This window comes from Pituophis catenifer, unplaced genomic scaffold, assembly GCF_029215685.1.
Source record: "Pituophis catenifer annectens isolate HBS135680 unplaced genomic scaffold, rPitCat1.0.hap2 SCAF_3, whole genome shotgun sequence".
In the NCBI taxonomy this organism is placed as follows: Eukaryota; Metazoa; Chordata; class Lepidosauria; order Squamata; family Colubridae; genus Pituophis; species Pituophis catenifer.
The window spans coordinates 150,818,882-150,846,767 of record NW_027256883.1 but is presented as its reverse complement, the minus strand read 5'-3'; the positions used below and the strand labels follow the sequence as shown (position 1 = coordinate 150,846,767).

The 27,886-nt window shown below is 36.2% G+C and overlaps 2 protein-coding genes across 6 annotated transcripts in view; both read right to left on the bottom strand.

The window, feature by feature from the left end:
- The window catches only part of C8B (complement C8 beta chain), a 34,997-nt gene extending 25,591 nt beyond the window's left edge, over positions 1–9,406 (bottom strand). The window contains exons 1-3 of the mRNA XM_070939514.1: positions 9,271–9,406; positions 4,497–4,653; positions 544–679 (exon numbers count right to left, since the gene is read on the bottom strand). Of these exons, the coding sequence (XP_070795615.1) occupies positions 544–679; positions 4,497–4,653; positions 9,271–9,359 (382 nt within the window). The 5' untranslated portion in view covers positions 9,360–9,406. The remainder of the gene's footprint in view (positions 1–543; positions 680–4,496; positions 4,654–9,270) is intronic.
- A 10,555-nt stretch (positions 9,407–19,961) lies between these two features.
- The window catches only part of DAB1 (DAB adaptor protein 1), a 184,246-nt gene continuing 176,321 nt past the window's right edge, over positions 19,962–27,886 (bottom strand). For 4 of the 5 annotated variants that reach the window (XM_070939511.1, XM_070939509.1, XM_070939512.1 and 1 more), the window contains one exon: positions 26,633–26,716. In XM_070939511.1, the coding sequence (XP_070795612.1) occupies positions 26,633–26,716 (84 nt within the window). Of the gene's footprint in view, positions 20,007–26,632; positions 26,717–27,886 lie in introns of those variants that run through there. The other variant, XM_070939510.1, reaches the window with a different exon arrangement.

Genomic DNA, 27,886 nt, shown 5'->3' with positions numbered 1-27,886 from the left:
AGGCAGTTTTCTGCTTTTTCCTGCTGCATTTTATAATCCATCAGATCAGAAATTAAGCCTTCAAAATCCTGTCATGTAGGCTGTTTGAAAATGTTAATGTACAATCAAATTTGATTTAATTTAACCTAAAATGTTCATCAGGGATGTGACAGAAATTATGTGATCCTTTTCCTCATTTAGTTGTGCCTTTTCAAGAGAATGTGCGAGGGGAATTAATAACAGGCATACTTCTTTACAAAATAATTGAATGGCTTTGATAACAAATATGGTTCCATAAATACGGCCTCTTTTGGGCTATTTACCTATTGGTCCTACCTGCCTGTGTGATCCATTCTTGTTACAGATTCTGTTGTCATGTCTTTATATGATGTCCGTCAAGCAAACAAGATCAACATTTGTTTGTGACATACAAGGTAATAAAAAAAACCCCAAGCCTCCATATTCCATTCAATCTATTCGAGGGAAATCTAACTCAATAGATATGCAATTAATCACTAGTTTTTTTAAATTAAGGAGACACACCCACCCCTCAAATTCTCTCACCTGTGGCACAGAGAAAGCCTTCACACCGAGCAGTACTGCAAGGTCTGTTTATAACACAGTCTTCACTTTCATTGTCAGTGTAATCACACGGGTCACCGCCGAACTGAGAAGGCTGTTCCACCTGGGCAAATCTGTACTGTAGTAGAATAGATATTATGAATTCCAGCCCTCCTAAATTAAAAGCCAAGTATCACAGATGGGTGTAGATCTTTGCTAGTTGGAACATCAACATGTACACTGGAAATGTAAAGGAGCTCTCTCTTTTCGCTCTGGTATATGAGATGTAATTTGATTGCAGTTTTCTGAATGGAATACAGAATGATTTACTAATAATTCTGAATGAATATAAAATTACTTGTCTATGCATATAAAGTGAAGGGTATTTTTGAGAAAAAGTATAAGCTCAGCAAGTTACATCTTAGATGGGAATGGCACAGTAGTGGGTTTCAAAACGCATCGCTACTGGTTTGCTTGTGGACGCACTCTCCCTCTCTGTCTGTTACGCAGTGCTTCTGTGCATCCGGGTGGGTGGGCAGAGCCTCCCACTGCCGCTACTACCAGTTCGCCCGATCCGGGGCTAACTGGTAGCAACCCACCATTGTAATGGAATCCTTAATTACTTAATTCTAAAAAGGTTCCATAATGAATTAAAAATCCCATGTATTTTTTGGTGTACCCATGATCTTGGAAATGCTGGTGTTTAATGTCTGTGTCTCTATGTGTGTGAGAGGAAATTTAGCTTTCAACTTCTGTGCCTTACTTCATAGCTAGCTAAATATAAGATACATCAAGCAGTTTACTCTGTTAAGGTGCAATTAATAAGGGAGGACTCCCTTTAGGGTCATCAGAAGAAAGCAAAGCTTGAGCCGAAAGGCAAATGTCATTCAATAAGAAGAGAGGTGATCTATGCATGAGATCAAGTTGCTCAAACAATTGCTGCAAACTAGCATACAGGGAAGTATCTAGAGTCATTTGGCCAAATGGGCTTTCTTCAAAGTTGTACTCTGCTTATTCCTTGTTAGACCATGGGGTGAAAGAGAATTGTGAAGGTGTGATGGTTTGCAGCAATTGGTCTTTCTAGCATGCCACTTCAATGGATGAGCTCTCCATCCTGCTGTTGTTATCAGACCAGCTCTCTAAGAAATCTAACTGCTGATCATATTTTTTTTTGTAGCTAGAAGCATAGTATAATCGGCTTCCTACACGTTCATCACTTTGTTACTGGTTAACCTTGAGCCTTGGAGAGATTCGAACCAGCAGAAATTGCAGGCAGCTGTGTTAATAACAGGGTGCACTAAACCCCTGTACTATCAAGGCTCTTATGCAAGTTCATGCATGTCCTGAGCTGCTTTTAGTGAGATTGGCAGTTACAGTATATAAATCTGATAAATAAATCAAATGGGTTCATGAAAATCTTTTTTTGACTTTCACATCTGCTATGAATTCAACCTTGTTGATGGAGTGACTATAAGATGTGAATGTAATCAATTGTTTGCACTGACATCTTCACTGTAATTCCTTACGAGACCGCCTTCTGCCACCGGTAGCCTCTCACCGGCCAGTACGCTCCCACAGAGAGGACTCCTCAGGATGACGTTGGTCAAACAATGTTGACTGGCGGCCCCCAGGGGGAGAGCCTTCTCTGTGGGGGCACCTGACATTTGGAACGAGCTTCCCCCGGAGATACGGAGGATCCCGGATTTGCGCACTTTCCGCCGTGCCTTCAAGACCTTTTTATTCCAGCAGGCTGGGCTGGCCTAACTCTTTTTAATTGTTTAATTTTAATTTGTTTTTAAAAATAGGGGTGTTTTAATCAGTTATGGGCCAAATTTATTTAATGTGTTTTAAATTGTTTTTTAAATTTTATACTATATGTGTTTTATCTTTGGCTGTTCACCGCCCTGAGACCTTCGGGAGTAGGGCGGTATATAAATATAAACTAAACTAAAAAAAACTTCACTATATTTCTGTGGAGGATATCTGGAGGAATGGAGAAAATCCATTTTTTTTATTGTTATATATCATATTTCTAGCTCCTTGCTAAACAGCTACTGAAAAAATACTGGAAACTGTGCAGCCTTTAAATGCAAATGCTTGCAAATAATAGATCCATCTCAGTTACTTGTTCAGTATTAGCTTTGCTTTCCTCAGCGTGCTCTATTTATTTTTCTAAGGTTATTCTCATAACAAAGAGGAGGAATCAAATCTCGTGGCCGTAAAGAGTTGAACTGCTATTCCAATCGTAGGAATAATGATGATAAATAATGATATGTAAGCTTTGGCTTTGAGCAAAGCCGAGGAATGGGTATTGTAAAAATGATTGTCTTAGTGTGGTGACAGGACAAGATTATCCCACACTTTTGAAAATAATGGGAATTTTGCCACTAATGTTGTAACAATCAAAAGCCTTCGTTGGAAGGCACTTGCGAGGTAGAGAAAAAACCCTCAACGATGAAAAATGAGCAGCTGCATGTCATCATCTCTTAGTCAAAAACTGGAAATTGAGGTCACTTAACACAAATGGGTTCTACATCAGGAGTGCTTCAGCGTAAGTAAAGAAAATACAATGGCTCGCCAACCTCATTCTGGATTAGGTAGGAAGGCAGGACAGCTCCTTCCAAAGGCTCTGTGCCTTATGCAATGTAGCCTGAAGAGTTCAAACAGGACCATAAATCAGTGTTCCCCAAGACTTCTGTCACATTTACAATTTGTTACTTTTGTCTTTTAAAGCAGTTTTCTTTAAAGCTGAGAGTGCGGATACTCTGCAGGTTTAAGAGATCGAGGGATGTTAATAAAATGCAGTATTGCAATTTACTCTGATTGTATTAGGATGGAATGCCAAGAAATTATTTTACTATTAAAATAATAGTATTTATACTATATCATGTCTGTGGCAAGGAAATGCTTCGAGACGACTTTCTGAAGGAAGGAAAAGTTGTCACATTCATGGAAATTAGACTATCAAAAATGTTGAGGTATTGGAATATTTTTGTCAGAAAAGTAAAAGTCTCCCAAAAGGGGTCACACATACAGGTGTTAAACAGCCGAAAGGGAGGGTGTTTGCTTTGATGGTGTTATAGAGAAAGCAAAGAACTGAGAAAGAATAATCCTGAGAATAGATGTGACAGGTTTAGCGAATTTACCAAAATTTCTGGACAGTATTTGTTTAACTTTATTTCATTTCTTTTAAAAAGAAGAAAAATACAGTAAATAGATGCTCGTGTACAGGTACTCCATGATTTACAACCAGTGGTGGGATTGAAATAATTTAACAACCAGTTCTCTGCCCTAATGATTTCTTCCATCAATCAGTTCACCAAACTGCTCAGAAAGTTAACAACCGGTTCTCCCGAAGTGGAGAACCCACCATTGCTTACAACCATACATCTATTGACCATTCTAAGTTACAATAGCACTGGAAAAACTGACTTATAACCTTTTTTTTCACACTTCTGTCCATTGCAGCATCCCCATGGTCATGTGATCAAAATTTGGAGGTTGCAGTGTTCCAGGGTCATATGATCACAGGTTGCGACCTTCTGACAAGCAAAATCAATGGGGAAACTAGATTCACTGAACAGCCATGTTACTAACTTAGCCACTGCAGTGATTCACTGAACAACCGTGAAAAGGAAGATGGTAAAACGGGGCATAATAACTGTCTTTCTTAGCAATGGAAATTTTGGGCTCAATTATGGTCACGAGTCAAGGACTGCCTGTATTATATTTGCTGCGGTTAAAATGGGAAGCATCTGCCCAGGATATTGGTCAGCTGGATGAAAATGGATGAAGAAATGGGATACTAAATGCAGGGCTGTTGGTGGGTGAGACGAAAAGGAAGTCCTATGGACATGACAATGACCAGTTTTATAGTGCTAAGCTCCACATTTTAGTATACAGGAATTAACTGTGTATTAAACAGTTAACTAATTTTAGACTCCAAGCAGACTTACTCTTTTTTTCTGGCAAGCATCACAAGCAGTCCATGATGACCAACTGGAAAGAAGGCAGTCAATAGGCTGCACCACCTGGCTTGAAGAGCGGCGCCATCTGCCTTTGCTCCCATTGACGTCAGCTCTATTGAGTTGAAGAGAATCATCCTGTTTGCCACTATATTAATTGGGAGAAAGCATATATAAAGTATGTCCATTTATATACTTTATTTTCTTCCCATCGTTCAAGGCCAAGCACTTCGAAGTACCTTCCAATGATAGGGATTATTATTGTTTTTTTGCAATTACCCCTTCCCCTTCAAGCTCCACAACCACAATGAGCACACCAAATGCTGTGCATCACAGCTCCACGACATGAATGCCAATTATGCTTGCTGATATGATGGAGAAGAATTCACCAACAAGGGGTTATCAATTAGATGACTGCTTCTGTGGTCACTTATTACTATACTCAAGCTGTTATACCAGAAGTGAAGAACTATTGGACAAAGTGCCATTTGTATACAACAAAAAAGTAAATGAAATCCAAAGAAGAACTACAAAAGGAAAATTAAAAGATAAAACCAGTCTCAATATTTTCTGTTTATTGCTTTAAATTCAATTATCAGCCACTGGCTGAAAAAATGTGACATCACCATAGCTCAACTGGGGTTTATTAACTGTTTAACTCATCCTCTGCATGTTACATTTGATAGGAGCTTTCCTGAATATACAATATAGAGATGCAGAAATGCTGGCTCAAAACCTAGCTCCACATAAGTAGAAGAATATAGAGATGGCCTTGAAGAAATTGTGCAGTAGCTGTTCACCTTAGCCCTAGAAGGAAGAAGGGGGTGATGAAGAAAGTAAGTACCCCACCTTGATTTTCTTGGTATAAGAGAGGGGAGAGGGAATATCTGTCAGGCAGTGAAGATTCTGTTATTATAACATGCCTTGAAGAGGTAATAGCATTGTTTATTGAAGATACAGAAAAACGTTATCTCCACAAAGTGGACATAGATTTTTCAAACAGAGCCACAGACTCTTGAAAATATAAGCAACATTTTTCTCTCCAAGAACTCAGACAATATAGAGTTCTCCCTGTTTTCTATAGAACAACCCTGTGAAATAGTAGGTTGGGCTGAGAGAGTGACTATCATCTAGCAAGCTTTTGTGACCCAAAGTGAAAGTAAATTTAGGTTTTTCTAATCCTGGTCCAACACCCTAACTACACATCATGGTTGAGATATTGATCATCATGATCAACCTAATCTTCCTGCCTTGATACCCTGTTTCCCCCAAAATAAGACATCCCCTGATAATAAGCCCAATCGGGCTTTTGAGTGCATCGTAATAAGGCCAAGCGCTTATTTCAAAGTTCAAAAAAATATAAGACAGGGTCTTATTTTCGGGGAAACGCGGTACTATTCTTATTCTTTTGACTGATTGTAAATTTTACTGATACACAGAGAAAACTGTTCATTCGGAATATAAGGAAAAGGAGGCAAGGATTTCTTTTGGAACAGAAAAAAAATCAGGATCCTGGATTAAAGTGGTGGTCCAGTTTTATAGCTGAATAAGATTTGATAGTTGAGAAAATCGCACTAAAGCCCTGCCTGATTCTGTTCTTGGTCTTTTTTATAGTATGGGTTCCTTGGTATGTTCTAAGTTTGGTGGTTTTCTTGCAGGTGTTACATTACCAAACTAGGTAATATCATCAGTGTTAGAAGGAATGAGCTTTGTCAGTGTTAGTGGGAATGTTCTTGGTAGTTCCTTGATTAGATTGTTTACTGTTGGCTTCTTGGTCTGCATTGGTAGTTCCTTGCATGGCATATTGTTTATTTCTTGATTAGAAGTAGTATTAATCTTGTGTTAATCTTGTTAGCATCTGGGTGTTGATTGCTGGTGAGGAAGTGTTTTGGTCTTTTTGTTCTTTTTGTTCTTTTTGGGTTTTTTGATTATCTCTTTGAGTAGTATGTAGATGTTGTTTATGTAAAGCACGAAGGAAATCAGGATATCCAAGCAATTTCAGATGTGTATAAAGATTTATTCTAAGCTTAAGATCTCTACAAGAACCTGAACTACTAATGGTCAAGGGAAATTAGCAGGAGTTAAGAATAGAAGGAATTCAAAGTGGGCTGGACTTAGATCTCTTGTGAAGGGACTCATGACTGATGATGGATTTGATTCCTCCCTCGGGCTCAGCCTGGTTCTCTCCTACAGTTTATTTCTATATGCCTGTTGATGGCCGACTTATCTGAGTGCCAGACCTCTAGGAATTCTCTGGAATTTTCAAACTTGATGTGGGTGGTCTAGGATGCTCAGTTTCTCAGTTGAAACAATGGTTGAGTCTGGCCCCATATGAAATTAAGGAATTTGTCTTCTGACTTCTAGTTGGTGTTCATAGTGTTTGGTTGGTGTTTTCTAATGTCTATATCCAATTCTTGTCTCTCATTCTCTTTTTAAATATTGCTGCGGGCTTTTTCTGAGGAAATACTAGGATCTTTTTGAAACAAAGAAAATATTTTATTTATATCTATATCTATATCTATATCTATATCTATATCTATATCTATATCTATATCTATATCTATCAATCTATCTATCTATCTATCATCTATCATCTATCTATCTATATCGGGGGTGGGTTCTAAATTTTTTTACAACTGGTTCTATGAGTGTGGCTTATTTTGTGGGCGTGGCTTGGGGGATAATGTGTCTGGGTGGGTGTGGCCAACTTTTTTTTTTAACTTTTAAAAGCATTTTTTCTACAACCTTAAGAGGTTGCAGAAAAAAATGCTTTTAGAAGCCTCTGACGATCAGGTAAGTCAGCTGGGATCGCCAAAGGCTTTTAAAGGGATTTTTTTTCCTACAACCTCTTCGGCTGAAGAAGTTGCAGAAAAAATGCTTTCAGAAGCCTCTGACGATCCCAGCTGAGCCGTGCGATCATCAGAGGCTTTTTAAAAAAAAAATTAAAAGCATTTTTTCAGCCAAAGAGGTTGTAGAAAAAATGCTTTTAAAAGTAAAGAAAAAGAAGCCTCTGATGAGGTGGGCGGGGTAAGCAAGCGGTGACTGGGCCGGGAACTGGTTCAGGGGCGTGGCCAGCCAATGTTATTACTGCTTCTCTGAACTACTAAAATTTTTTACTACCGGTTCAAGAACCTGGGGGGAATTGTTAATGTATGAAAGAAAAATAGTTGTGTTAAGCATACTAGAAACTTCAGTTATTTTCATTGCAATTTTAACAAAAAATGAGGGTGTTACAACAGATTGCCATGTTCCCTACAAAATATTAATGGTGTGAACTGGGCTAAGAAGTAGCACTCAAATGGACCTGAGGAGCATATGTGACTTATGTGTTGGCCATTCCTATTCTTGAGGATTTATGATGAGTTGTGAGAAAATGTCTCAAGTTTTCTTCTGCTTGGACTCTGATTTGTGTTCTTTGGAATAAAATGGCAATTGTATTTTCTGATGGTTCAGTTGAATAGATACAGCATCCATTTAGGAAGAACTAGGAGAGCATGTCTCTTTGGAGATTTTGATATTGTTGGATTTTGATTTCTGAGTTCTTCTGAGGCCATTATACATGCCAAGTCTTGATCCAAGCCCTCCATAAATCAACAGACCAACATGGTTTTTGTTTTGCATGGCTGAGGAAGTGGCAGCTGCCATTATTCACAACAGCCCTTTTTTGGCAGCAGCAGAAAGTCACTGGTCTAACAGTTTCTCATTTTCCTATCATTGCTTATAACAACCGAATGACAATACATATGCCACCATCTTTCCATAGCTGACTCCTCTATCCGTTGTTTTAAGTTATATGCACATTTGCAGCTTGCACTGGATTCATGAATGCAGCTCCAGATGGAAACTATTATTACCATAAGAGGGCTATAGCACCACAACAACCAGAAAAAAACAAAGGCAGACCCAAGGTTGCCTGAGATAAAACCAGAGTTTATAGAAGTTGAAGGAAAATTTAGAGAAAAGCAAAACAAAAGAGAAAGGTAAACCTCTGAGAACAGAGAATATTCAGTACATAACAGAATGTTAAGTATCTGTTTGGGGGAGAGAAAAATGGAAGCAGGGAGATACCGAGAAGAAGAGAATCCCTTAAATGAAATCATGGCTCAGCTGCCTAAAACATTGACCAAGATGCTATTTATGGCCAAATTAATTTCATTATATTAAAATAATCAAATTTTTCTTGAGTGCTGGCTTTATAAGAAAGCTATTAAAAGAAATTACGTATGCTTTTAATACATATATATTAAATGTCGAAACCTGCTATGGTAATTTGATAGGAATTTTAGTTTCCAAGAAAAAAAGGCACTTTGAAAATTATTGGAATGATAATTGTTTGAAAACTAACAAAAAATAAATATAAATAAAGTCTGGCACATATTAGAAGTATCCTTTTGACAGGATAGAATATAAAAACATGCTAAGTACAAGATCCAACTTTTTATTTGTGTTTGTGTATGTGTCTTGAAATTAAAATCAAGCTTCTTAATGCACTACAGGAATCCATTTTGGTATAATATTTTACCGACAAATGATTTCACAGATTTTGGTCTCCCTAAGGTAACACATTTGTTAAGATCCATGCCACTTTGCAGCCCAATAATTTCAATATTGTGGGCTTATTTTGTTAAGCCGTAAGTAACTCCAAAACCTATGCCTCAACTACTAGAAAAAAAAACCCATTAAAAATCCAAGAAAGTCACCACTAAATACCATTATCTATCTTGTCTCTGTTTTCATAGTTGTCTGAAAAACAATATTGACTTACCTGGAGCAGTGGAAATTTAAGAAGCTTACGATTGCACAGATTAGAAAAAATCTTGCCGGGCAAAGAAACATCACAGATGTTATGCTCATAGCTTTACAGTAATATAGTTAATTTATAGCAGCATCCTTTTCTAATCACTTTGCTATTGTGTCTGAAGGCAGTTGGGTAGACAGATTAATAGCCAGGTTTTTCAGAAAATAAACCAGTTGATAATGGCCTTTTTTTTTTGCTTGTAGGACAGAGCCTTCTACTGGCCTACTATGACATTGTCTGAACAAATCAGAGAAATAAAAGGCTTCTATTGGCTTTGCCTTAAACTATGTGGAGCCCTAGGGTTCCATAAGGGTATAGAGATCTTAAGAGTGGAATTCTGTGAAGAAATTGCATTTTTGTAATAGAATACCTGTAGCTCAGGTATAGGATGAGGGTGAAGATGAAGGTTCGTTTTCTGAGCATGTGGGTTTCTGTCTGTCTGTCTGTCTCTCTCTCTCTGTCTGTCTGTCTCTGTCTTTCTCTCTCTCTGTCTTTCTCTCTGTCTCTCTGTCTCTCTCTGTCTCTGTCTCTCTTTCTCTCTGTCTCTGTCTCTGTCTCTCTCTGTCTCTCTGTGTGTGTGTGTGTGTGTGTGTGTGTGTGTGTGTGTGTGTGTGCGTGTGTGTCTGTCTCTGTCTGTCTCTCTTCCTGGCAGCCTCCTAGAGAACAAAGTGAATATATACTAGCACTACAGACATTCACCATGAATGCATAGTAGTAAGACTGTCAGAAGGATCTCATTGAGGTTGCTGCAGTTGGAAGAAGCTGAACTATCTGGTAGACAGATGAAGGCCTTCTAATGCATAGAACACAAGCTACAGATTGTCTTCCCTGGTGTCTTTGCTTCAGATATCTTAGTTTTTTTAAAATACATTTCTTTCCCAAAGTCTTTAACTATTAAATGATGTGAATGATACTAATATTAATTACTGGATATTACATTTTGTGTTTTGATTCTTTGTTGTAAGCAGAAGGGTAGGGTACAAATGTAATTGTTGACATCTTCATCATCCAAGCTGGAATTTAAAAAAAAAAGATATTCAGCAGCATGGTGCCCATAACACAAAATAAATAAATAAAAATAAACATCTTTGCACAAGAAACCAGAAACCAGTTTGGGCTGCTGGAAGACAAGGGAATTCAAAGCTTGGTGTCAAATAAATAAATAGACAGATTAGAGAAGATGAATGGATTATTTGCATCTATCTTCACTTCAAAAAAATATAGCACAGATACCAGCACTACAGCTGGTATCTCAGGAGTTGATGGAAATAGTAGTGACATTGTTATTGACAAAGTGAGAACAAACAAACCACCAGGTCCAGATTGTACCCATCGGAGAGTTCTAAATAACTGAAATGTGAAATTCTTCTAACAAATAGCATGTCTGTAAGATTGGCCATGATTGGGAAATGGACAATATTCTTAAAAATGTGCTTTACAGAGGAACTAAAGAGCCGCAATCTTTTAATCCATGTGAATTCACAATTAATCAACATTAATCCTTGTACATTATTTAATACAAGATTATGAAGTATAAAGGGCTAACTGTGCTAAAGAAGAATCCATAGACTTTTGTAACGATAAGCCCTGTCTGATTAGCCTTCTAGAGTTCTGTGAGAATGTTCAAATATGTGGACCAGATGATCTTGTAGATATGATTCATTTCAACTTTAAAAGCTGTTTAACAGTGTCTTCGCCAAAGCAGTTGTGCAATGAAAAGAAGAAAACACTTTATTAGTGCTCCAAGAACATAGTTACTAGAAGGCTTGATTATTTATAAAATGCTTACCACATCTGAAGAAATATAGGAAAACCATCACACAGAAAACAATTTGCTTTTTGGAGGAAATTCACTTCTACAGACATATCTTATCTTATGGGGCTCCCCTTGAAGAGCACTCGGAGGCTCCAACTGGTCCAGAATGTGGCCGCGCGGGTGGTTAAGGGGGCAACCCATTGTGCCCATGTGACACCCCTCCTGCGCGAGCTGCACTGGCTCCCAGTGGTCTTCCGGGTGCGATTCAAGGTGTTGGTCACCACCTTTAAAGCGCTCCATGGCATAGGACCCGGGTACCTCCGAGACCGTCTTCTGCCACCAATAGCCTCCCACCGACCAGTCCGTTCCCACAGAGAGGGTCTCCTCAGGGTGCCATCAGCCAAGTTATGTCGGCTGGCGACGCCCAGGGGGAGGGCCTTCTCTGTGGGAGCCCCAGCCCTGTGGAACGAACTGCCCCCGGAAATTCGTAAGATCTCCGACCTCCGGGTGTTTTGCTGCGCATTGAAGACCCTGTTGTTCCACCAGGCTGGACTATCAACACAATAGTTTTAAATTGGGGTATTTAAATTTATTGGGGTTTTAAATTTGAGCCACTTTATTTAATTATTTTAAATTTTATATTGTTGTTTTGTCTGTGTTTTTAAATAGGCTGTACACCGCCCTGAGTCCTTCGGGAGAAGGGCGGTATAGAAATAAAATTATTATTATTATTATTATTATTATTATTATTATTATTATTATTATTATTATTATTATTATTATTATTATTATTATTATTATCTTATCTGAGCTGATGGTTGCATTTCCAAACAATGCATTGGACAGAAGGTCCTTCCTTCCTTCCTTTTTGCAGAATGTTATAATCTTAGATCTTTTAATGAATCTGAATTGTGGGAGAACCCATAAAGTCCAGGTTAAATGATGAAATCCACCCAGGTGGTTACTTTTAAAATTTATAGTGGTAGGGGCATTATTTGTGATGGATTTTATGTATGTCTATATATCTCGATGGATCTGATCTCCAGTAACAGCAGCAGTATATTTGATGATATTATTTACTAAGGAACATGGCTGGAAGAATGCTATTGCATTCATGTGTTGCTTCTGGATTGTCCCTAAGTATCTTGATAATCCAAGAGCCTTGGTAGTACAGTGGTTTAATGCACCTTGTAATTAACACAGCTGCCTGCAATTTCTGCAGGTTCGAATCTTACCAGGCTCAAGGTTGACTCAGCCTTCCATCCTTTCTAAGGTAGGTTAAATGAGGACCCAGTTTGTGGGGGCAATAAGCTGACTTTGTATAAATATACAAAAGTATGAAGGCTATTGCTTAATGCATTGTAAGTCGCCCTGAGTCTCCGGAGAAGGGCGGCATATAAATCAAATTAAAAAAAAAAAATCATTGTGGAAGCAAAATGCTACCTATGATATGACTGAACACAACTCCTTTCATTTGAATTTTCCTTTGAATAGATAGAGCAGGCCTCCCCTGCTATAGTGAGAACTTCCCATAAATGCAGCATATTTCAGAAGAAATGGGATTTCAAAATTCCCCACCAATTTTGTGGATGGAGAAATCGGTTGGATATTCAGCAAGGAAGGGGTTCTTGACTTTTTGGTTTCATGGACCCCTTTGAGAGGTTAATGAAACCTATGGGTACTAAACACATCAGTAAAATGTATTTAAATGCCTAACATAAAAAGTATAAATAGGGTAGATTAAGAATGAGTAATACTGGCCTAGGACACCAACATTTAGGGGTACCAACACTAAATATACATACACACACATACACACTCACACACATATATATTCAGATGTAGAACACCATGCAATTTGTTTTGTATACTTGGAATAATTTGAGTTTGGAATATATTGAACATTCTTGTCTTTATGTGTGAATGGTCCAGTCATTGATTCCATTAAGATGTAAAACTATTTGATGATGAAAGAGCAAAGTAGTTTACTTAAAATAATAATACCAATCACTATTTTTGACAATATACAGGAAAGTGTTGCTTAAATAAGGACACCAAGGACACCTCTCTGCTCCTTCCTCCACCAATACTTTCTGCTTGTATGTATACTACTGAATTGCATCCAAATTAAAATTGTTTCACACAGGTACAAAGTTGAAAAATAAATCACTGCCTTTTGCTCCCCTACAAAAATAAGTAGCTTGTCAACCAATTAAGCTAGAACGTGTGTCACATCTGCCAGTCCATTATGAGAAGCCTTCAAGAAAACCTGTCAACTGGTATATCACCTGATGGTCTCATGCTAACCTTCCCCCTTCATATCTGTTCCAAGGAAGGCTAATAATTAAACAAGTTATTTTGGGCACTCTAAGAGCTTGTCTTTTTCCACTCCCATGTTCTAGAAGTTAGCAAAGATTTTTCTGATTATGGCTTAACTTCTGATGTAAATACTTTCACTATTAATCATTACTGCAAGGATAAATATTTAATGAAATGTCTGTGGATCTCCCCATCAATTCACACATTAGTAGTTGAGAATATAGATACAGGTAACAACAAAGAAATCCAGGGCTGAGCTTAGCGACAGAATGAGCATAGGGTAGTAGCAAATCAGCACCTTATATTTAAAATATACATATTTTTTGATGTGTATAGAATATTTTACTGTCCTGAATGTATATTAAGTGTAAACTAACACTAAATAGCTGCAACAGCCAAAATGCCAATTTCCCCCCATGTTTCTATGCAATGTACCTATTTAATATAATAAAATATTTTTCCCAAAACAAACAAACCAAAAACAAAATGTCTCATAGATACGGAGCAGCTTAACTAAATGTAGCTATATTTGGCAAAGGTACCTGAGAGAGCTATGAAATGGAATTTCAGGCTTGTCAACTAATGGGAATTATTTAAAAAGAGGTTTGCAAATATATTGGTGGGAAACTACTACAGTTCTGCCTTTGCATTTAAATGCCAAAGCAAAACATCAGGAGGAAAGAAATCCCTTTTTTGTATCAGGAGGCATGGGCACCCAGGGACACTTATGGTGAGATGTATATACAATACATTGGTACAATAAGCTCAGAGAAAAGAATTTCTCAACAAAATTCCAAGAATGAGATAGAAATTCCAAAGCATATTTTGAGAGCACATTTTTCCAGAAACTGGTTGTTAGTATTTGATATGTTCTAATGCATCAATATCACAAAAGAGTAGCAAGTGGTTGTATTATTACTGATTCACATCCATGATTTGAGCATAAGATAATGGTGACTGGATTGAACAGATGACACACAGAGACTTAAGCTAGTCAAGGGGTGAGCAATACATGAGTCTCTGTTGTACTACGTTTCCTACCAACCCTGAGTATGGGCCATGGCATGGAAGTCACCTGTAAGGGCATACAGTAACTGAAAGTGTGTTTTGTTTCATGCATGGTTGGAAGTCCAATGAGACCATTTGGGGTGGATTGTGGTCCAGATGAACTGAAGCCAGGAGCTCTTGATTGTTCCATCTTTCATCTGAGGAAAATCCAGTGAGTCCCTATGGGCAAAGAAGGCTTTGCTAGTGCATCTTGCCACTTTTTCCTTCTCTTCCACATGGTCTCTATACGAACCCCTCTAATTCAACTCACCCTCTTGTCAATTTTCCCAATACTTTTGCTGTAGTAATTGCAACCTTTGATCAGCAAGTGCAGGGGTGCCATGAAGACTGCCATCTTTCCTGCTCCTCTCCTTCAGCTAGGACATCCCAGGTAATATTTTCTTTCTACCTTCTTCTGCATCAATTGGCTGACTTGGTTATGTCCTGATGATGGCTGACTTGGTTATGTCCTGATGGCAAGCTGATGATGCCATTTCACCCTATTCCTTCAGCACTGGCTGACCAAAGCTTCTTATCAGCATGTACAAGCCTTTGGCCCATGGCTTCCAAACTGCATTCTGCCCAAGAACCCTTGATACCCACTGAAAGTTCAAGGCCATTCAAATTGCTTCAAATTAGATGACATTCTTGCTTTGGCGAATTAGATGGCATCCGGCGGCCTGAATTACTATTACTTTATGGCTATATAACATAAGAATCAGAATTGTTCAACTGTCTGCAAATTCTATGCTCCCTTTGCCCTTTAACCAAATCTGCACTCATTTTTAGGATCACAAAGCAACCTGTTATTGGCTCAATTTAAGATAAGAGAGGATCCACTGCTAATGCCTCCAAAAGACATACCTTTTGAACCTGCCATTTGTTTCAGTTTGCTGATAAAACTATTTTGCACTTGATAGATGGACTGCAAGGCAAACATTACCATGGAGATAAGACTATTTGGAACTGGAGGAAACCTAATTGCTAGATATGTGTTTCATTAATGAGTCTGATAACCTTTTGTCCAGCAGGAGATTTTCACAAGAACACAGATAAAGTCTCCACTAATCAGTGAATCATTATAGGATATCTTGTCTTATTTCTCACTGTCTCGTGGAAAGATAGAAAAGTCATATGATGTATATAATCTTGTTTTCACACAATTCATCTTGCAAACAAAGGGAACACAACTACACTTTCACCAGAGATATAGCTTTACAGAAACAAAAAATCAGTACTGCAGTTACTAATCTCACTCAGCACTAATTAAAAGGACCATAATTTCTGTCCAGCATATTCAAATCATGTCACTATTCTTAGAATACCTCTGTAGTCGCTGATTTTATTTCATTCCATGGATTAAATAGAAAGTAACAATTGATTATTGAATTGAATTTTCATGAAGTATATGAAAACCATCATGATTGTTTATTAGTGACTGATATATTTCTCTGTCATTTAATATGGTCCAACTCAAGTATCTAATGAACGCAGATGGTTTCCTGGATACCTTTGAGGTTGTCTTGTCAGTGATACTGTTGAAGCCTTCAGTGAACTATTGAAATTGAAACTGCTTAGGTGGTTAAATGCTATTACTTCTAAATGTTCTTTACTGCAAAGGTAAAATTCTCCATGCCTTACTAAGATCTGGAAGTGATTAAGAAGACAAGGCTGGACAAGTTATCCAGGACTATTGTGTCCAACTGTGATTTCTTGAGAGAGGATATATCAAACCTTCTTCCAGACTAAAGGGATTACTCCTTCATTCCAAAAATGGACACAACTGCATCAACCCAATTTCTAGTAATCTCTCAGGCACCTTTAACTATCCAAGAAGGACCTGGAACTAACAATAAATGGCTGAGCTACTAAAGAAGAGAATTTTGTTGCAACATCAAACTCAAGTTGACTTGTGATGAATATTAGCCTTATCAAAATGTTCAATCGCTCTCTCTTTCCATCTATATCATCTATCTCTGTTTCTTTCTGTCTCTCTTTCTATCACCTTCTGGAAGAAAATCCAAGATGAAAATGGTAGTCAGATACACAAGGAATTGGTTATAAACTCCAATGAAAGCTTTTCAAGACAGCACATTATGATGCAGCATTATATTTGCAGAGAAAGAAACAGAGATGCCCAGCTTTGCATTCTTCTATTATATTCAACTTTCGTAAGAATAAGAGAAAGGAATAAACATGATTTTAAACATTTTTATTTGCAACAGTACTACATGGTGTCTTACAGAAATCAATGGAAAATCTCTAAAAATTTCTTCTGATGAATGCATTATACATAAGGGGAAAGAAGATGTTCAACGGATGTTAACAAATGGTTTTCCTCTGAGGTAAAGTTAAAGTAGATCTAGAAATGTACTGCAAAACAGTCATTTTCATCTTTCTTCTATTAAAAAATAAACACGTGAGAACGCAAAATCAAACAAATCAAAGTAGAAAGTAAACATCTTTGCAAAGAAGGTGCCCAGTACATTATTCAATCATAGATTTCATCAGACAATTGAATGACAACAATGAATCAAAGTACATTAATAACGTAAGAATCAACAAACAATTGGAAACAGGACAGGATGGGATGTATTCCCTGGTTTAAAGTTTAAAGTGACAAGCTTAGTGCTAGTGATGAATGGATTCCTGTAGATATATTTCCTATCTACAATACTTGTATAGTGCAGGCTTCTGTATTGTTTTTCTTCTAGATTATGGTAGAAAGGAATAATCTAACGATGGATGAGTTAAGCATGGGTTGTCTTATTTCAAGAAAAGACTTGCGGTTTGTATAGAGCAAATTTCCTTATGATATCTTAATACAGGGTTGTAATTCTCTCTCTCATATATATTATTTGTTATTGGAACCCAATAACAACCATCATCAATGAACTGGCTGTTAGTCCGCACCATGCTACAATATCTATAAATATTTCAAATTCTGTATGTTTGTGTTTCAATAAAAACTTAGTTTAGCAAGATTTCACTATTGACTATACAGTACATCAATATTTCAGGGTTGAAATGTCCTTTTGAATGATGTCATCTTTTTGCGTAGGTAAAAAACAAAGCTAACATTTATATGTTACAAAAAGAGATTTTTTTTTGCATTTTTCTTTTGATGCACATTTGCGACAGAGATGCTGACAACGACCACAACATGGATGAATATTTTGGGCTGGGAAAAGGCTTGTGCAGGCCCAGGCCATCTTCACCTTTCACAAATATATAATGATCAAGTTAAAATAAATTGATTTGTGGGTTGGATAAAAACAGGCTGGGGAAAGGGGAAATGAAGAAAAACAAGCTGACTTTAACAAAAATGTTAATTTTTATTTTGGGCACAACTACTTTCTGCTTTAATTGGACTCAAATTCTCTTTTGTTTCTCTTTCACATCACCAATCACATGTTCTGTAAAATCCACATGGAGTCTTTTATTGAAACAAGGTTGCACACCAAAAAAGTACAGAGAGGAAATGACTGGAAAAGTACATTAGATCTGCACCGATATTAAAGCCTATAGTTCAACTGTTTCACACACGTTTTGATTCAGTACCTATGTTGAAAAAAACCAACTGGAAATATCAAGTTCAGTTTTAATATCACCAAATCACCAGTTTTCATCTACTCTTGTAAAATGCTTTAATAATTCAAATGCATGAAATATAACTCCAGGCTTATATAATCAAAGGAGAAAACACAAGCATATTGGTATTTTGATTTTAAAAACAAAATCTGCATAATCCTTGAAACAAGTCATCATTTGAATTATTTAACTCTTCTTTTTTAGTGCTAAACCACTAAAGTTCAATATATTGTAATCTGCATAGGAACATCAGGAAAACATATTTGACCTGTATAACAATTCTCTGTAGGGCAAAAATATATAGATTCTTTATGCAAATCATGTGCGAAGAATAGAAACCAAACACTGCACTTTTCTTACATAAATATATTAAAAAAAACAGTTTTAAAAAATTTGCTTCTGTGGTGTGTAAACAGCTTTTATTAAATTAGGAAATGGGTATGAAATGTGATTTTTCTCCAAAAAATGTAAAGTATGTGATAAGAGTTGCATTATAAAAGCAAGATTGTATGATTATGGGTTCTCCATCAACCTAGCTAGTTTCAGGCAACAAAATTGTAGTTGGGAAACGCACTTCAGCTTTATCCCACTAACTATAAGCATGTGAAAACAAAACCAAACAAACATGATACAAGAACCACAAAATGGGGGTTTCCACGCTTCCGAAACACCATCATTTACTACCTTCCCTACAGTGTGATGTCATGGTGGGAAAAAAAAAAACTCCTAACATTTATATTTACAAAACAAAAGAAAACCTGGCAATTTTCATTCGGACTCTTTAAAGCCATTTCCCCTTAAACACTGAAAGAGTTTTAACAGTTAAGATTTTTATTTTTAAATTTCAAGTTATAAAATAAAAATCCCATTTGAATTTTTCCGATGTACAAAAAGTGATAAAGATGAACCATTGGATCGCAGAATAAGTTCATTATTTCAAAATTCATGCCATCTCCATCCTGTTATTATTAAAGTCCAACCCAATCAAATCCAGATGTAGAAGTATTTGGCAAACAGTTTTTTTTCTCTTCAAAAATGGCACAGAGAGAAGAAAAAAACACTTGTCTGCATAGCATCACAGCAGCAAGGTATCAAAGAAATAAAAAATATCCTTTACTGATCTTTGTTTTAAGAGTTCCCTAGGAAATAACACACAGTTTGTTTTTCCATCAAAAGATCTGATGTCCTTCTCTACTCATAGCAGTAGTATTCAAAACAGAAAAAGCAGCATTTTCATCTCTTCTTTGATGTATTGAAAATTAAAAGGTCCATTTGGCAACATTTTCAATCAAAACTGATGATTGGTGGAATGGGATTCCATGACTTCAAGTTAAGAATTATTTTCACAGGAGGCATTCTGCTGCTAGTGTCTGTCACCAGTTTTTAAGTAATGGGGGGGGGATGAAACACTTGAATACTTCCTTCATATATGCTGTTGTAGGCTGGTATACTGGGTGAAAATACAGAAGGAACAGTTTTTGATGGCCATAAAAAAGTTACCATATCTTTAAATGTGCAGTTGTGTCGCTCAATTAACTGGTGACCAGGATGTGTTTGCTTTCTGTGTTTCTGTATTATAAAAACAACGAGTTGTCATCTAATAGCTTTGGATCACCTACTTTCATTATATGGAGTCCTAGAAACAACAAAAGGTAACAAGAAGAAAAGGTGTTTGGGTAGTTCAAAGTTGTAGGAATGCAGATGACATTCCCCCCCCTAGGAAAGTAGGATTTTGAAAAATAAGGGAAAAAATAAAAAAGCAATGTTCTGCCAAACAGCGTTGGCAAAACATCTTGTTTGTTGAATTAATCCAGTGATATGATTATCCTTGATTAGCTGAGATAACTAAATAATATTAGTAAGAGTAGTAGGAGCCAAAGGCCTGTCAAGACTGGCGTTTTCATTTGAGACTTGAAGTGCCACGAGTGTGGGTCAATGCTATTTCTTAGGTCTTAGGTCTGTTGATCTGGGCATAGAGTGGTTCTCTTTCCTAAAAACAATAAAAAGAAAGGAAAAAAATGAATAGAGATATTTCTAGTCATTTGAATGTGAACAGTAGACCCACAGAACACAGCCAGAGTGGGATATATAAATAAATACACACACATACACACACACACACACACATTCCCATAATTTGAATTATGATAATATCCAAAAAAGATAATTTTAAGGAAAAGGAAACAATAACTCTACACTAGTGATATTTGTTAAAAAGTCAGCTGCATATGTAGAAGAAATTGTACTCTTTGGCTATGAAAAAAAAAAGTGATTTGAATGCACAAAAATAAATTGTTTTTCTGCTCTCAGTATAATATTTAACATTTTACACTATATGGTTTCATGCTAATACATTACTGATTTAAAATTATTCCATTCAAATTTTTCCCAGGTTTGCAGTGCAAGCATGATTCATTTACTGAGTTTAGAATGATGTCCAAAACAAGAATGACACACTAAATATTTATTCATTTATGTATTTATTTAATTAATATATAGTTGGCCCATCTTATATACATAACTTTGGGAAGCTAATAATTGAAACAGAGTAAAAAAAATCAATAAAAACAGAATAAGTATCTCCTTAGAATTCCAAAATATAATATAAATTCAAAACTTTAATAATTTTAATTCTGATGTTTCCAAACTATGATAGACGAAATGCATTACAAATGTTCGCAAATATTGATTATGCAAATGTCAAACAATGTGAAGACGGTTTAATGAACGTGGAAAGCAGCAATATGCAATTTGGTAAAATTGTTACAATAAACTAAAGTCAGTATCTCATCATCTTTGGACGTTTAGTGCAGTGCAGAGAACATACTCTAAAGCTAGGCTTCTAGATGTATTAGATTTGAGTTTCCATAATTGCTAGAGCTTTGCTCAGTTTGGAATTATGGAAAAGTCCAATGCATGTAGAAGGTATCAAGCTTTCTAATATACAACAGTTACATTTTTTTATTCCCATCAGTTTTTAATCATTTGTTGAAAGTTACTCACATTTTTTTTAAGATTATATCTAGCATTTGATTTTTTTTCCCCCTGATGCAATGCAAATACTTTGGGGGGGGGATAAATCCCATTTCCTTACTCTTTAAGAATCTCAATTAATGGTAAAATACTACTTCTCATCTTGAGTAAACATGTACTTTGATTTTTATACTGTAATCTAAACAACCTATGAGTAGGGAAAAGGGCAGCAAATTTTGCATTTCACACACGTTTTAAAATAAGGGACAAAATACTCTTATTAATCAGATTTTGCTTCATTAAGTAGATAGACTCAATTTTATCCACTAGAACAAGATTTTAGACAACGATTTGAACTTGAAAGCTCCAGGAGAACTTGATTGTGTTCCATGACAGACTAAAGAAAAGAAATGTTCACTTAAACACAATCAATCTTCTTTTACTAAAATATTGTCTCTTGATGAGGGGTCCAGAAAGTTTTCTTTTTAACTAACAGATTCAAAAACTTGAAAATAATTGGAAATCCCTGTCCTGGAACAAAGATTTTGCCATTCTCCTACCCCCTATAAAAGAACCAATTAACTATTCTCCATGTAAACAGTTCTTGATTCGTAAGTGTGACAATCAAGTAGGAATTGTCAAATGTTGTTGTTCAGAATGTTGATATATAGATGGAAATAATGTTGTAACAGAAGATGCTTGCAGTAGATCAGCATTTTGGAAAATGTTATTAAAAATCAATATTAAAAAAATTAGGAAATGACACTATAATTATGTTTGACATTTTTATCTATGTGCAAAATTAAAGTTTTCCATAAGTAAAAATTGGTAAAAAACTCCATAAAATAGAAAAACCATATTAATACTAACCAATTTGTTCAGTAGATCTGTGTTACAGTATATGCAGATTCAGATAAGACACTGGGGGAAAATATTAAACAAAATTGAGCATGGAAAATTATTCCAGAATATCAGTTGATTTTTATGTTCAAAATTAAATATTCTTCATAGCTTTTGTATTAAACAAATTTCCTAAGGAATCTCTGCTATTATGTTCCTTGCTATTTTCCACTGTCATGTCTATTTGGCAGAAATAAGAAGCATATCTTATTTTTTTCAAATGTTCTGTGTCCCTCTATGTTTTCCTAAGATTAAGAGCCGCCAAAGGATAATTCAAAACTTTTATATAGGTTGGCTTTCAAACTAGTGAACATATTGCATTCCGTATTATTCTACTAAGGAAATTTTACTTAAGAAACTTAAAATGATTAATGGATGTAATGTAACTGATCTGCTTATACCACTACTCTGTTAAGATAAAGGAGAAGTATACTATACAATAGATGGATTTTTGTTCCTAATGTAACAAGAATGGCAGAAAAAAAAGTATTATGAATTTGTTTGTCCATGTTTATGCAGCATATTTAGCGGAATATTCTCCTTCTGCCTGGCTGATCAAAAAGCCGAAAATAATCTGAGAAAATAAGTCGTCTATTTCCTGATCACCCACTCAGAAAGAAAAGCCCTGTATAAATATTTAATAGCAGATAAGGAAGCTCAAGGGAATAGCACTAAGCACTTTTTATACTCTGTATTTTTCTAAAGAGCTTGATGCAAGAGGAACTGAGAGGTATGGCAGCTCTTTTCTATGTTTTGATGGTAAAGGGGTCTTCCTTTATCTAGTGATTAATTATGAATAGAATAGAATAACAGAGTTGGAGTCACTAGAATAAAATAACAGAGTTGGAGTCACAGAGTCACTTCCCGCCTGGACTACTGCAACGCTCTCTACATGGGGCTCCTCTTGAGGAGCACCCAGAGGCTCCAACTGGCGCAGAGTGGTTCTGGGAGCAACATGGCACTCCTGTGTGACACCTCTCCTGCGCGAGCTGCACTGGCTCCCGGTGGTCTTCCGAGTGCGCTTCAAGGTTTTGGTCACCACCTTTAGAGCGCTCCATGGCTTAGGACCTGGTTATTTACGGGACCGCCTACTACCACAAGCAGCCTCCCACCGGCTGGTACGCTCTCATAGAGAGGGGCTCTTCCGGGTGCCGTCAGCTAAACAATGTCGACTGGCGGCCCCCAGGGGGAGGGCCTTCTCTGTGGGGGCACCCACTATCTGGAACGAGCTCCCCCCAGAGATACAGAGGATCCCGGATCTACGCACTTTCCGTCGTGCTCTTAAGATTCTCCTATTCCAGCAAGCCGGCCTGGCCTAATTTTCTCCCCTGTTTTAAAATTCTTTTAAATTGAAATTTTAATCTGTTTTAAATTATTGGGAATTTTTAATTGTCTCGGGCTAAATTACTTAATCTGGTTTTAATTATGTCTTTTAACTTTTGTATCTATGTATTTTATTTTGTGCCTGTTCACCGCCCTGAGTCCTTCGGGAGTAGGGCGGTATATAAATTTAATAAAACAAACAAACAAACAAACAAGGGACCTTGGAGGTCTTCTAGTCCAACCCCCTGCCTAGGCTGGAAACCCTACACCACTTCAGGCAAAAGGTTATCCAACATCTTCTTAAAAACTTCCAGTGTTGGAGCATTCACAACTTCTGGAGGCAAGTTGTTCCACTGATTAATTGTTCTAACTGTATTTTTATAGATGCAGAAGTGGGCAGTTGGAGAGGTTGCAGAGACAGAGATGGGGCAAATGCCCTAGAACCGTTTTTTTTTTTTTTTTTTTTAAAGAGCTTCTTTTTGAAGGGAAGAAAGACTGGAGAATTTTGAAACTTTGGGACAGTATTACTTTTATGATTAACTATATTTGACCAGTACAACTCCTTTAACAGGTTGTTTACAAGACTGGGTAAAGTATAAGACTAGGTTCGCTCCTGCAGGTGACAAGTCTCCTTTTAGTGAGAAAAAAGCAGGTCTAAAACTGTAACATCATAGATTTTATCTTTTTTCTCTGCTCAGTAGTAGTTTTAGCTGTAGCTAAATGAAAAAATTTTGAGGAGAGAGACTAATTGTGACCTTATGTTGAAAATCTTGCCACGATCTGACACACAAAACGTGAAAATGTCTCATATTATAGAAGTCTTGCTCTGGCTTAATGGATAAAAGAAAAAAATATGGCATATTTTTATGATGGCTATAAAATATGCAGAAATAATTTTAGCGGAAACAAGAAAATATTAATCATACAATTGTTTTATAGTGTTCCATTATATCTCAATTTGAATTAGAAACTGATAATGTTATCCAAGAAGGAGCTCTTGTCATTTCAATGCAGGTACCCAGATAATGTTCCCAGTTTTTGTTTTGAAAAATAAATTAAGGGGAAAATTTCATTTATGAGCAGATTCCAGATTTGGTTGTGAGAAGTCTTTAAAAAACATAGCTGTGGATTTCAAATTGGAAAACTTTTCTCTAAGACTGTTAAGCAGAGGAAAATAAAATAATCTATGAACTGAAAATTGATAAAACACTCAGTTTCTGACAAAATCCAAAGATTTTAAAGAAAAATTTTACTAAAGAAAAAAGAATTGGAAAAAAGAAAAGAAAAAGAAATGCTTATAACATTGAAAGTGCATGAAATCAAGGATTATCAGGTGAAAAAAGAAAGGGTCTAAACAACATCGCAAACAACAATGTGGAGCAAATCTAAAGCCAAATGGGGAATGACAGTTCATTCTAGAATATAAATAGACTTGCTATGATAGGTTGATCTAGAGCAGGGGTCTCCAACCTTGGCAACTTTAAGACGTGTGGACTTCAACTCCCAGAATTCCTCAGCCAGCTTTGTTTTGCTGGCTGAGAATTCTGGGAGTTGAAGTTCACAAGACTTAAAATTGCCAAGGTTGGAGACCCCTGTAGAGTACCCTTTCCATGAAGAGATAGTCCTTTCCTATACAGAAGGAATCAGGATCCAATAGATGTGAAGAAGTATTTCTTCCCGTATTCCTCCCTGTATTAAGGAACAAACACTTCCCTGGTATCCCTAATCACTCTCTTATCCATAAAAATCCAAACCTCCAAGCAAGATCTTTATTGGAAGTGAAGAAAAGCACATTGCTTTCATAATTTTACTAGTAGAACAATCCTGAGAATGGGAATCCACTCACTAGAATGTAAAGCATTTCTGTCCTCCAAATTTACAGATTTAATATTAAAAAAAGGAAAAAAAACTTTCAAAATAGATTTCTCCACTGAGATTATTTCAAAATGGAAAGACTAACGATTCCTCTTCCACATTCAGAGGCCAAAATGAAAAACAGCAAATGAATGCTTTGCTCATGGTTTTTAAGGATATTTTTGTCTGTTAATGTTGTTTAATTAATAGAGAGAGAGAAAAAAGGGTAATCGTTCCGATAGTTCAGTAGTGGACAAATTTAAAATCGTTCCGATAGTTCAATAGTGGACAAATTTAAAATCAGTCATGTCATGGTAGACAAAAGTAAACTAGTTCACCTGCTTGATCTCTTTGAAAGTTTATAACAATATAAAGTTAGTCATTGTTGGCATTGGCACTGTACTATTTAAAAACAGAGGAAAAATGATCAGCCTGACAGAGTTATTAATAATTGTGCAAAGCAACAAAAATGGGATAAAAATGTTTCAGATGCGGTTGCATTTTTATCAATTTCATCAGAACATTGAAACACAAGCTGACTTGAATCATTGTTATTTTTTTTTTCCCCTCCTGTCCATCCTGAACGGCTGTGGTCTTTAATAAATAAAGTTCAAGGATAAAGTTCAAGAATATGCTGGTCAGGATAGCCTAATGTACTCCGTTATTGTGACTGGTGAAACACATTAGCAATAATCCCATCCACATTCTTAAATCTGGAAATCGCTATACTTTATGCACTAAAAATAATTCCTTTATTTTTACGGATTTGCTTCAGATGTCTTATACAGACAGAGGAATAGTAAATCACACCACGTTTAATCTTGTTCAATTCACCATGTATGAAGTATATATATTTTAATATGGCAATAGCAGAACTGAAATCAGATGAGTATGTTCAGCATTCACAAGCACTGCACCTTTACAATCATTCAGACAAAACACATGCCAGTATAAAAATAGACACAGTCATTTTTAAAATGGTCTATCAACATGCAAAGTGAGCCATTAATGATTACAACGAATGTCACCTTAAATTTCGTAATGGAAAATGTATAACTAAACAATAGTTGGGAATGATAGCAAGACTGCTGCATGAATGAACAGCCTATATATATCAATAACAATTTTGAATCAAACTGTTAGTAAATTTTTCAAGAGATTATTGATAAACTATGGAGTGGAAAGGCGTATTTCAATTTTGATTATGTCGTTTTAACCAACAGTTGATAAATGTATAGAATATTTATAACTCATCATGAATACCAGAAATTGGAGATTGACACTAACAAATGCATGATTTCCTCCCTGGTTAATGGTCACAATCTCCAGTTTCACTTTAATACGTATTTCCCTTTCTATTATATTGTAATTTCAAAAGCCAGTATTTTGACATCACCTGCAAATGGAATTATGGTGTGAGAAGTAGTGAAGTGAGAAAAAAAATGAAATTCTGCACATGTAGCATCCAAGAAAATGAAGACAGGCAATAGTGAAAAAGAATGGCTGAAAAGTAAGTGAGTGAAAGAGACAGAGAGAAGGACAGATACCTACCCCAACCTGCGCTATCTAGCTATCGCCCTGTGGACTTACAGTATCACCAATAGGTTCACCAAATGGATCACTGTTGGATGAGGCCTGAGATCCATCAGGCTAGAATATAAGAACATAACACCTTTTTTTTTCAACAGCAGAAAGGAAAACAACATCAGAGGTTATTTTCATGCCATCAATGCATTTCGTCAAAGTTTACCCACTGTGGTTTGAAAGGCCAAAATGAATTGAATACCCATGACCCTGATTTTATGGGATTATTCAGTCCTCATGATCGTATTGCTAGGGAAATGTGCACTATTTTTTTTAAGGAATGGATGGGGAAAACCTATCTCAGCCCTTGAGAATCAGAATCATGATCAAAACTTCCCCCAGGGAAATCCCTCCCCAAATGTAGAAAGTCAGTGGGATTTTTTTTTTTAAAAGAAACTTATAAAAAAAGAAAGAAACTGCCATCCTGAATATAAAACCAATTTACAAGTAACATTTTAGTTCAGTCCATGTTTGTGGATAACACTAGTATTGTAAATATTGTGAAGTAAAACCACTCAAGGCAGATGGCTTATTAAGGGAAATTTAATTTGTAGACATAAAAACAATTCTTTAAAGAAATGTATTTTTGAACAGAGTCACTCTGTTGTTTTGTTATTCTGATTTATTACATTATTTTATATAAACATAATATATATTTTCAAATCATCTTCCAATTTTTTGTACAATTTTATGATGTTAAATTAGTTTGTAATGATATGTACCCCCTTTTCCTGAGCATTATTTTTTTCAACTTTTAATACATTCTTATTGAATGCAAATTAGGTATGGCTTCCAACTAATTCCTTTCCTTGTTCAAGCACAGAAGGAGGAGTATTAAGAGAAGTATTAAGCCATAGAGGTCACCCAAAACTCTCTCTGTGCAATTGAAATACTTCATTTTGCATTCAAATCCTACTTCCTTTTCTATTTAAGATAAGGTCTAGGTAGTGCTGCAGTTTGGCTCAATAGATAGAGCTGACAGATAATCTGGATTGCAGTACAAAGGAAGACACAAAAAAATGACAATTATTTGATAATAGGAAAGATATACGATTTTTGCTGCCAACCAGTGGTCACCCAGATTTATACAAGCCAGATCTCATAACCCAACTTAGACAAGAATGAACTAAAAATGTCACCATACCTTTAAGTGGAAGGGTACAATGTTTTGCACACTTCTTAAATTGCCTATGACTTTTTGGTCCTTACAATGGTACCTCAGTACTCGATTGCTTC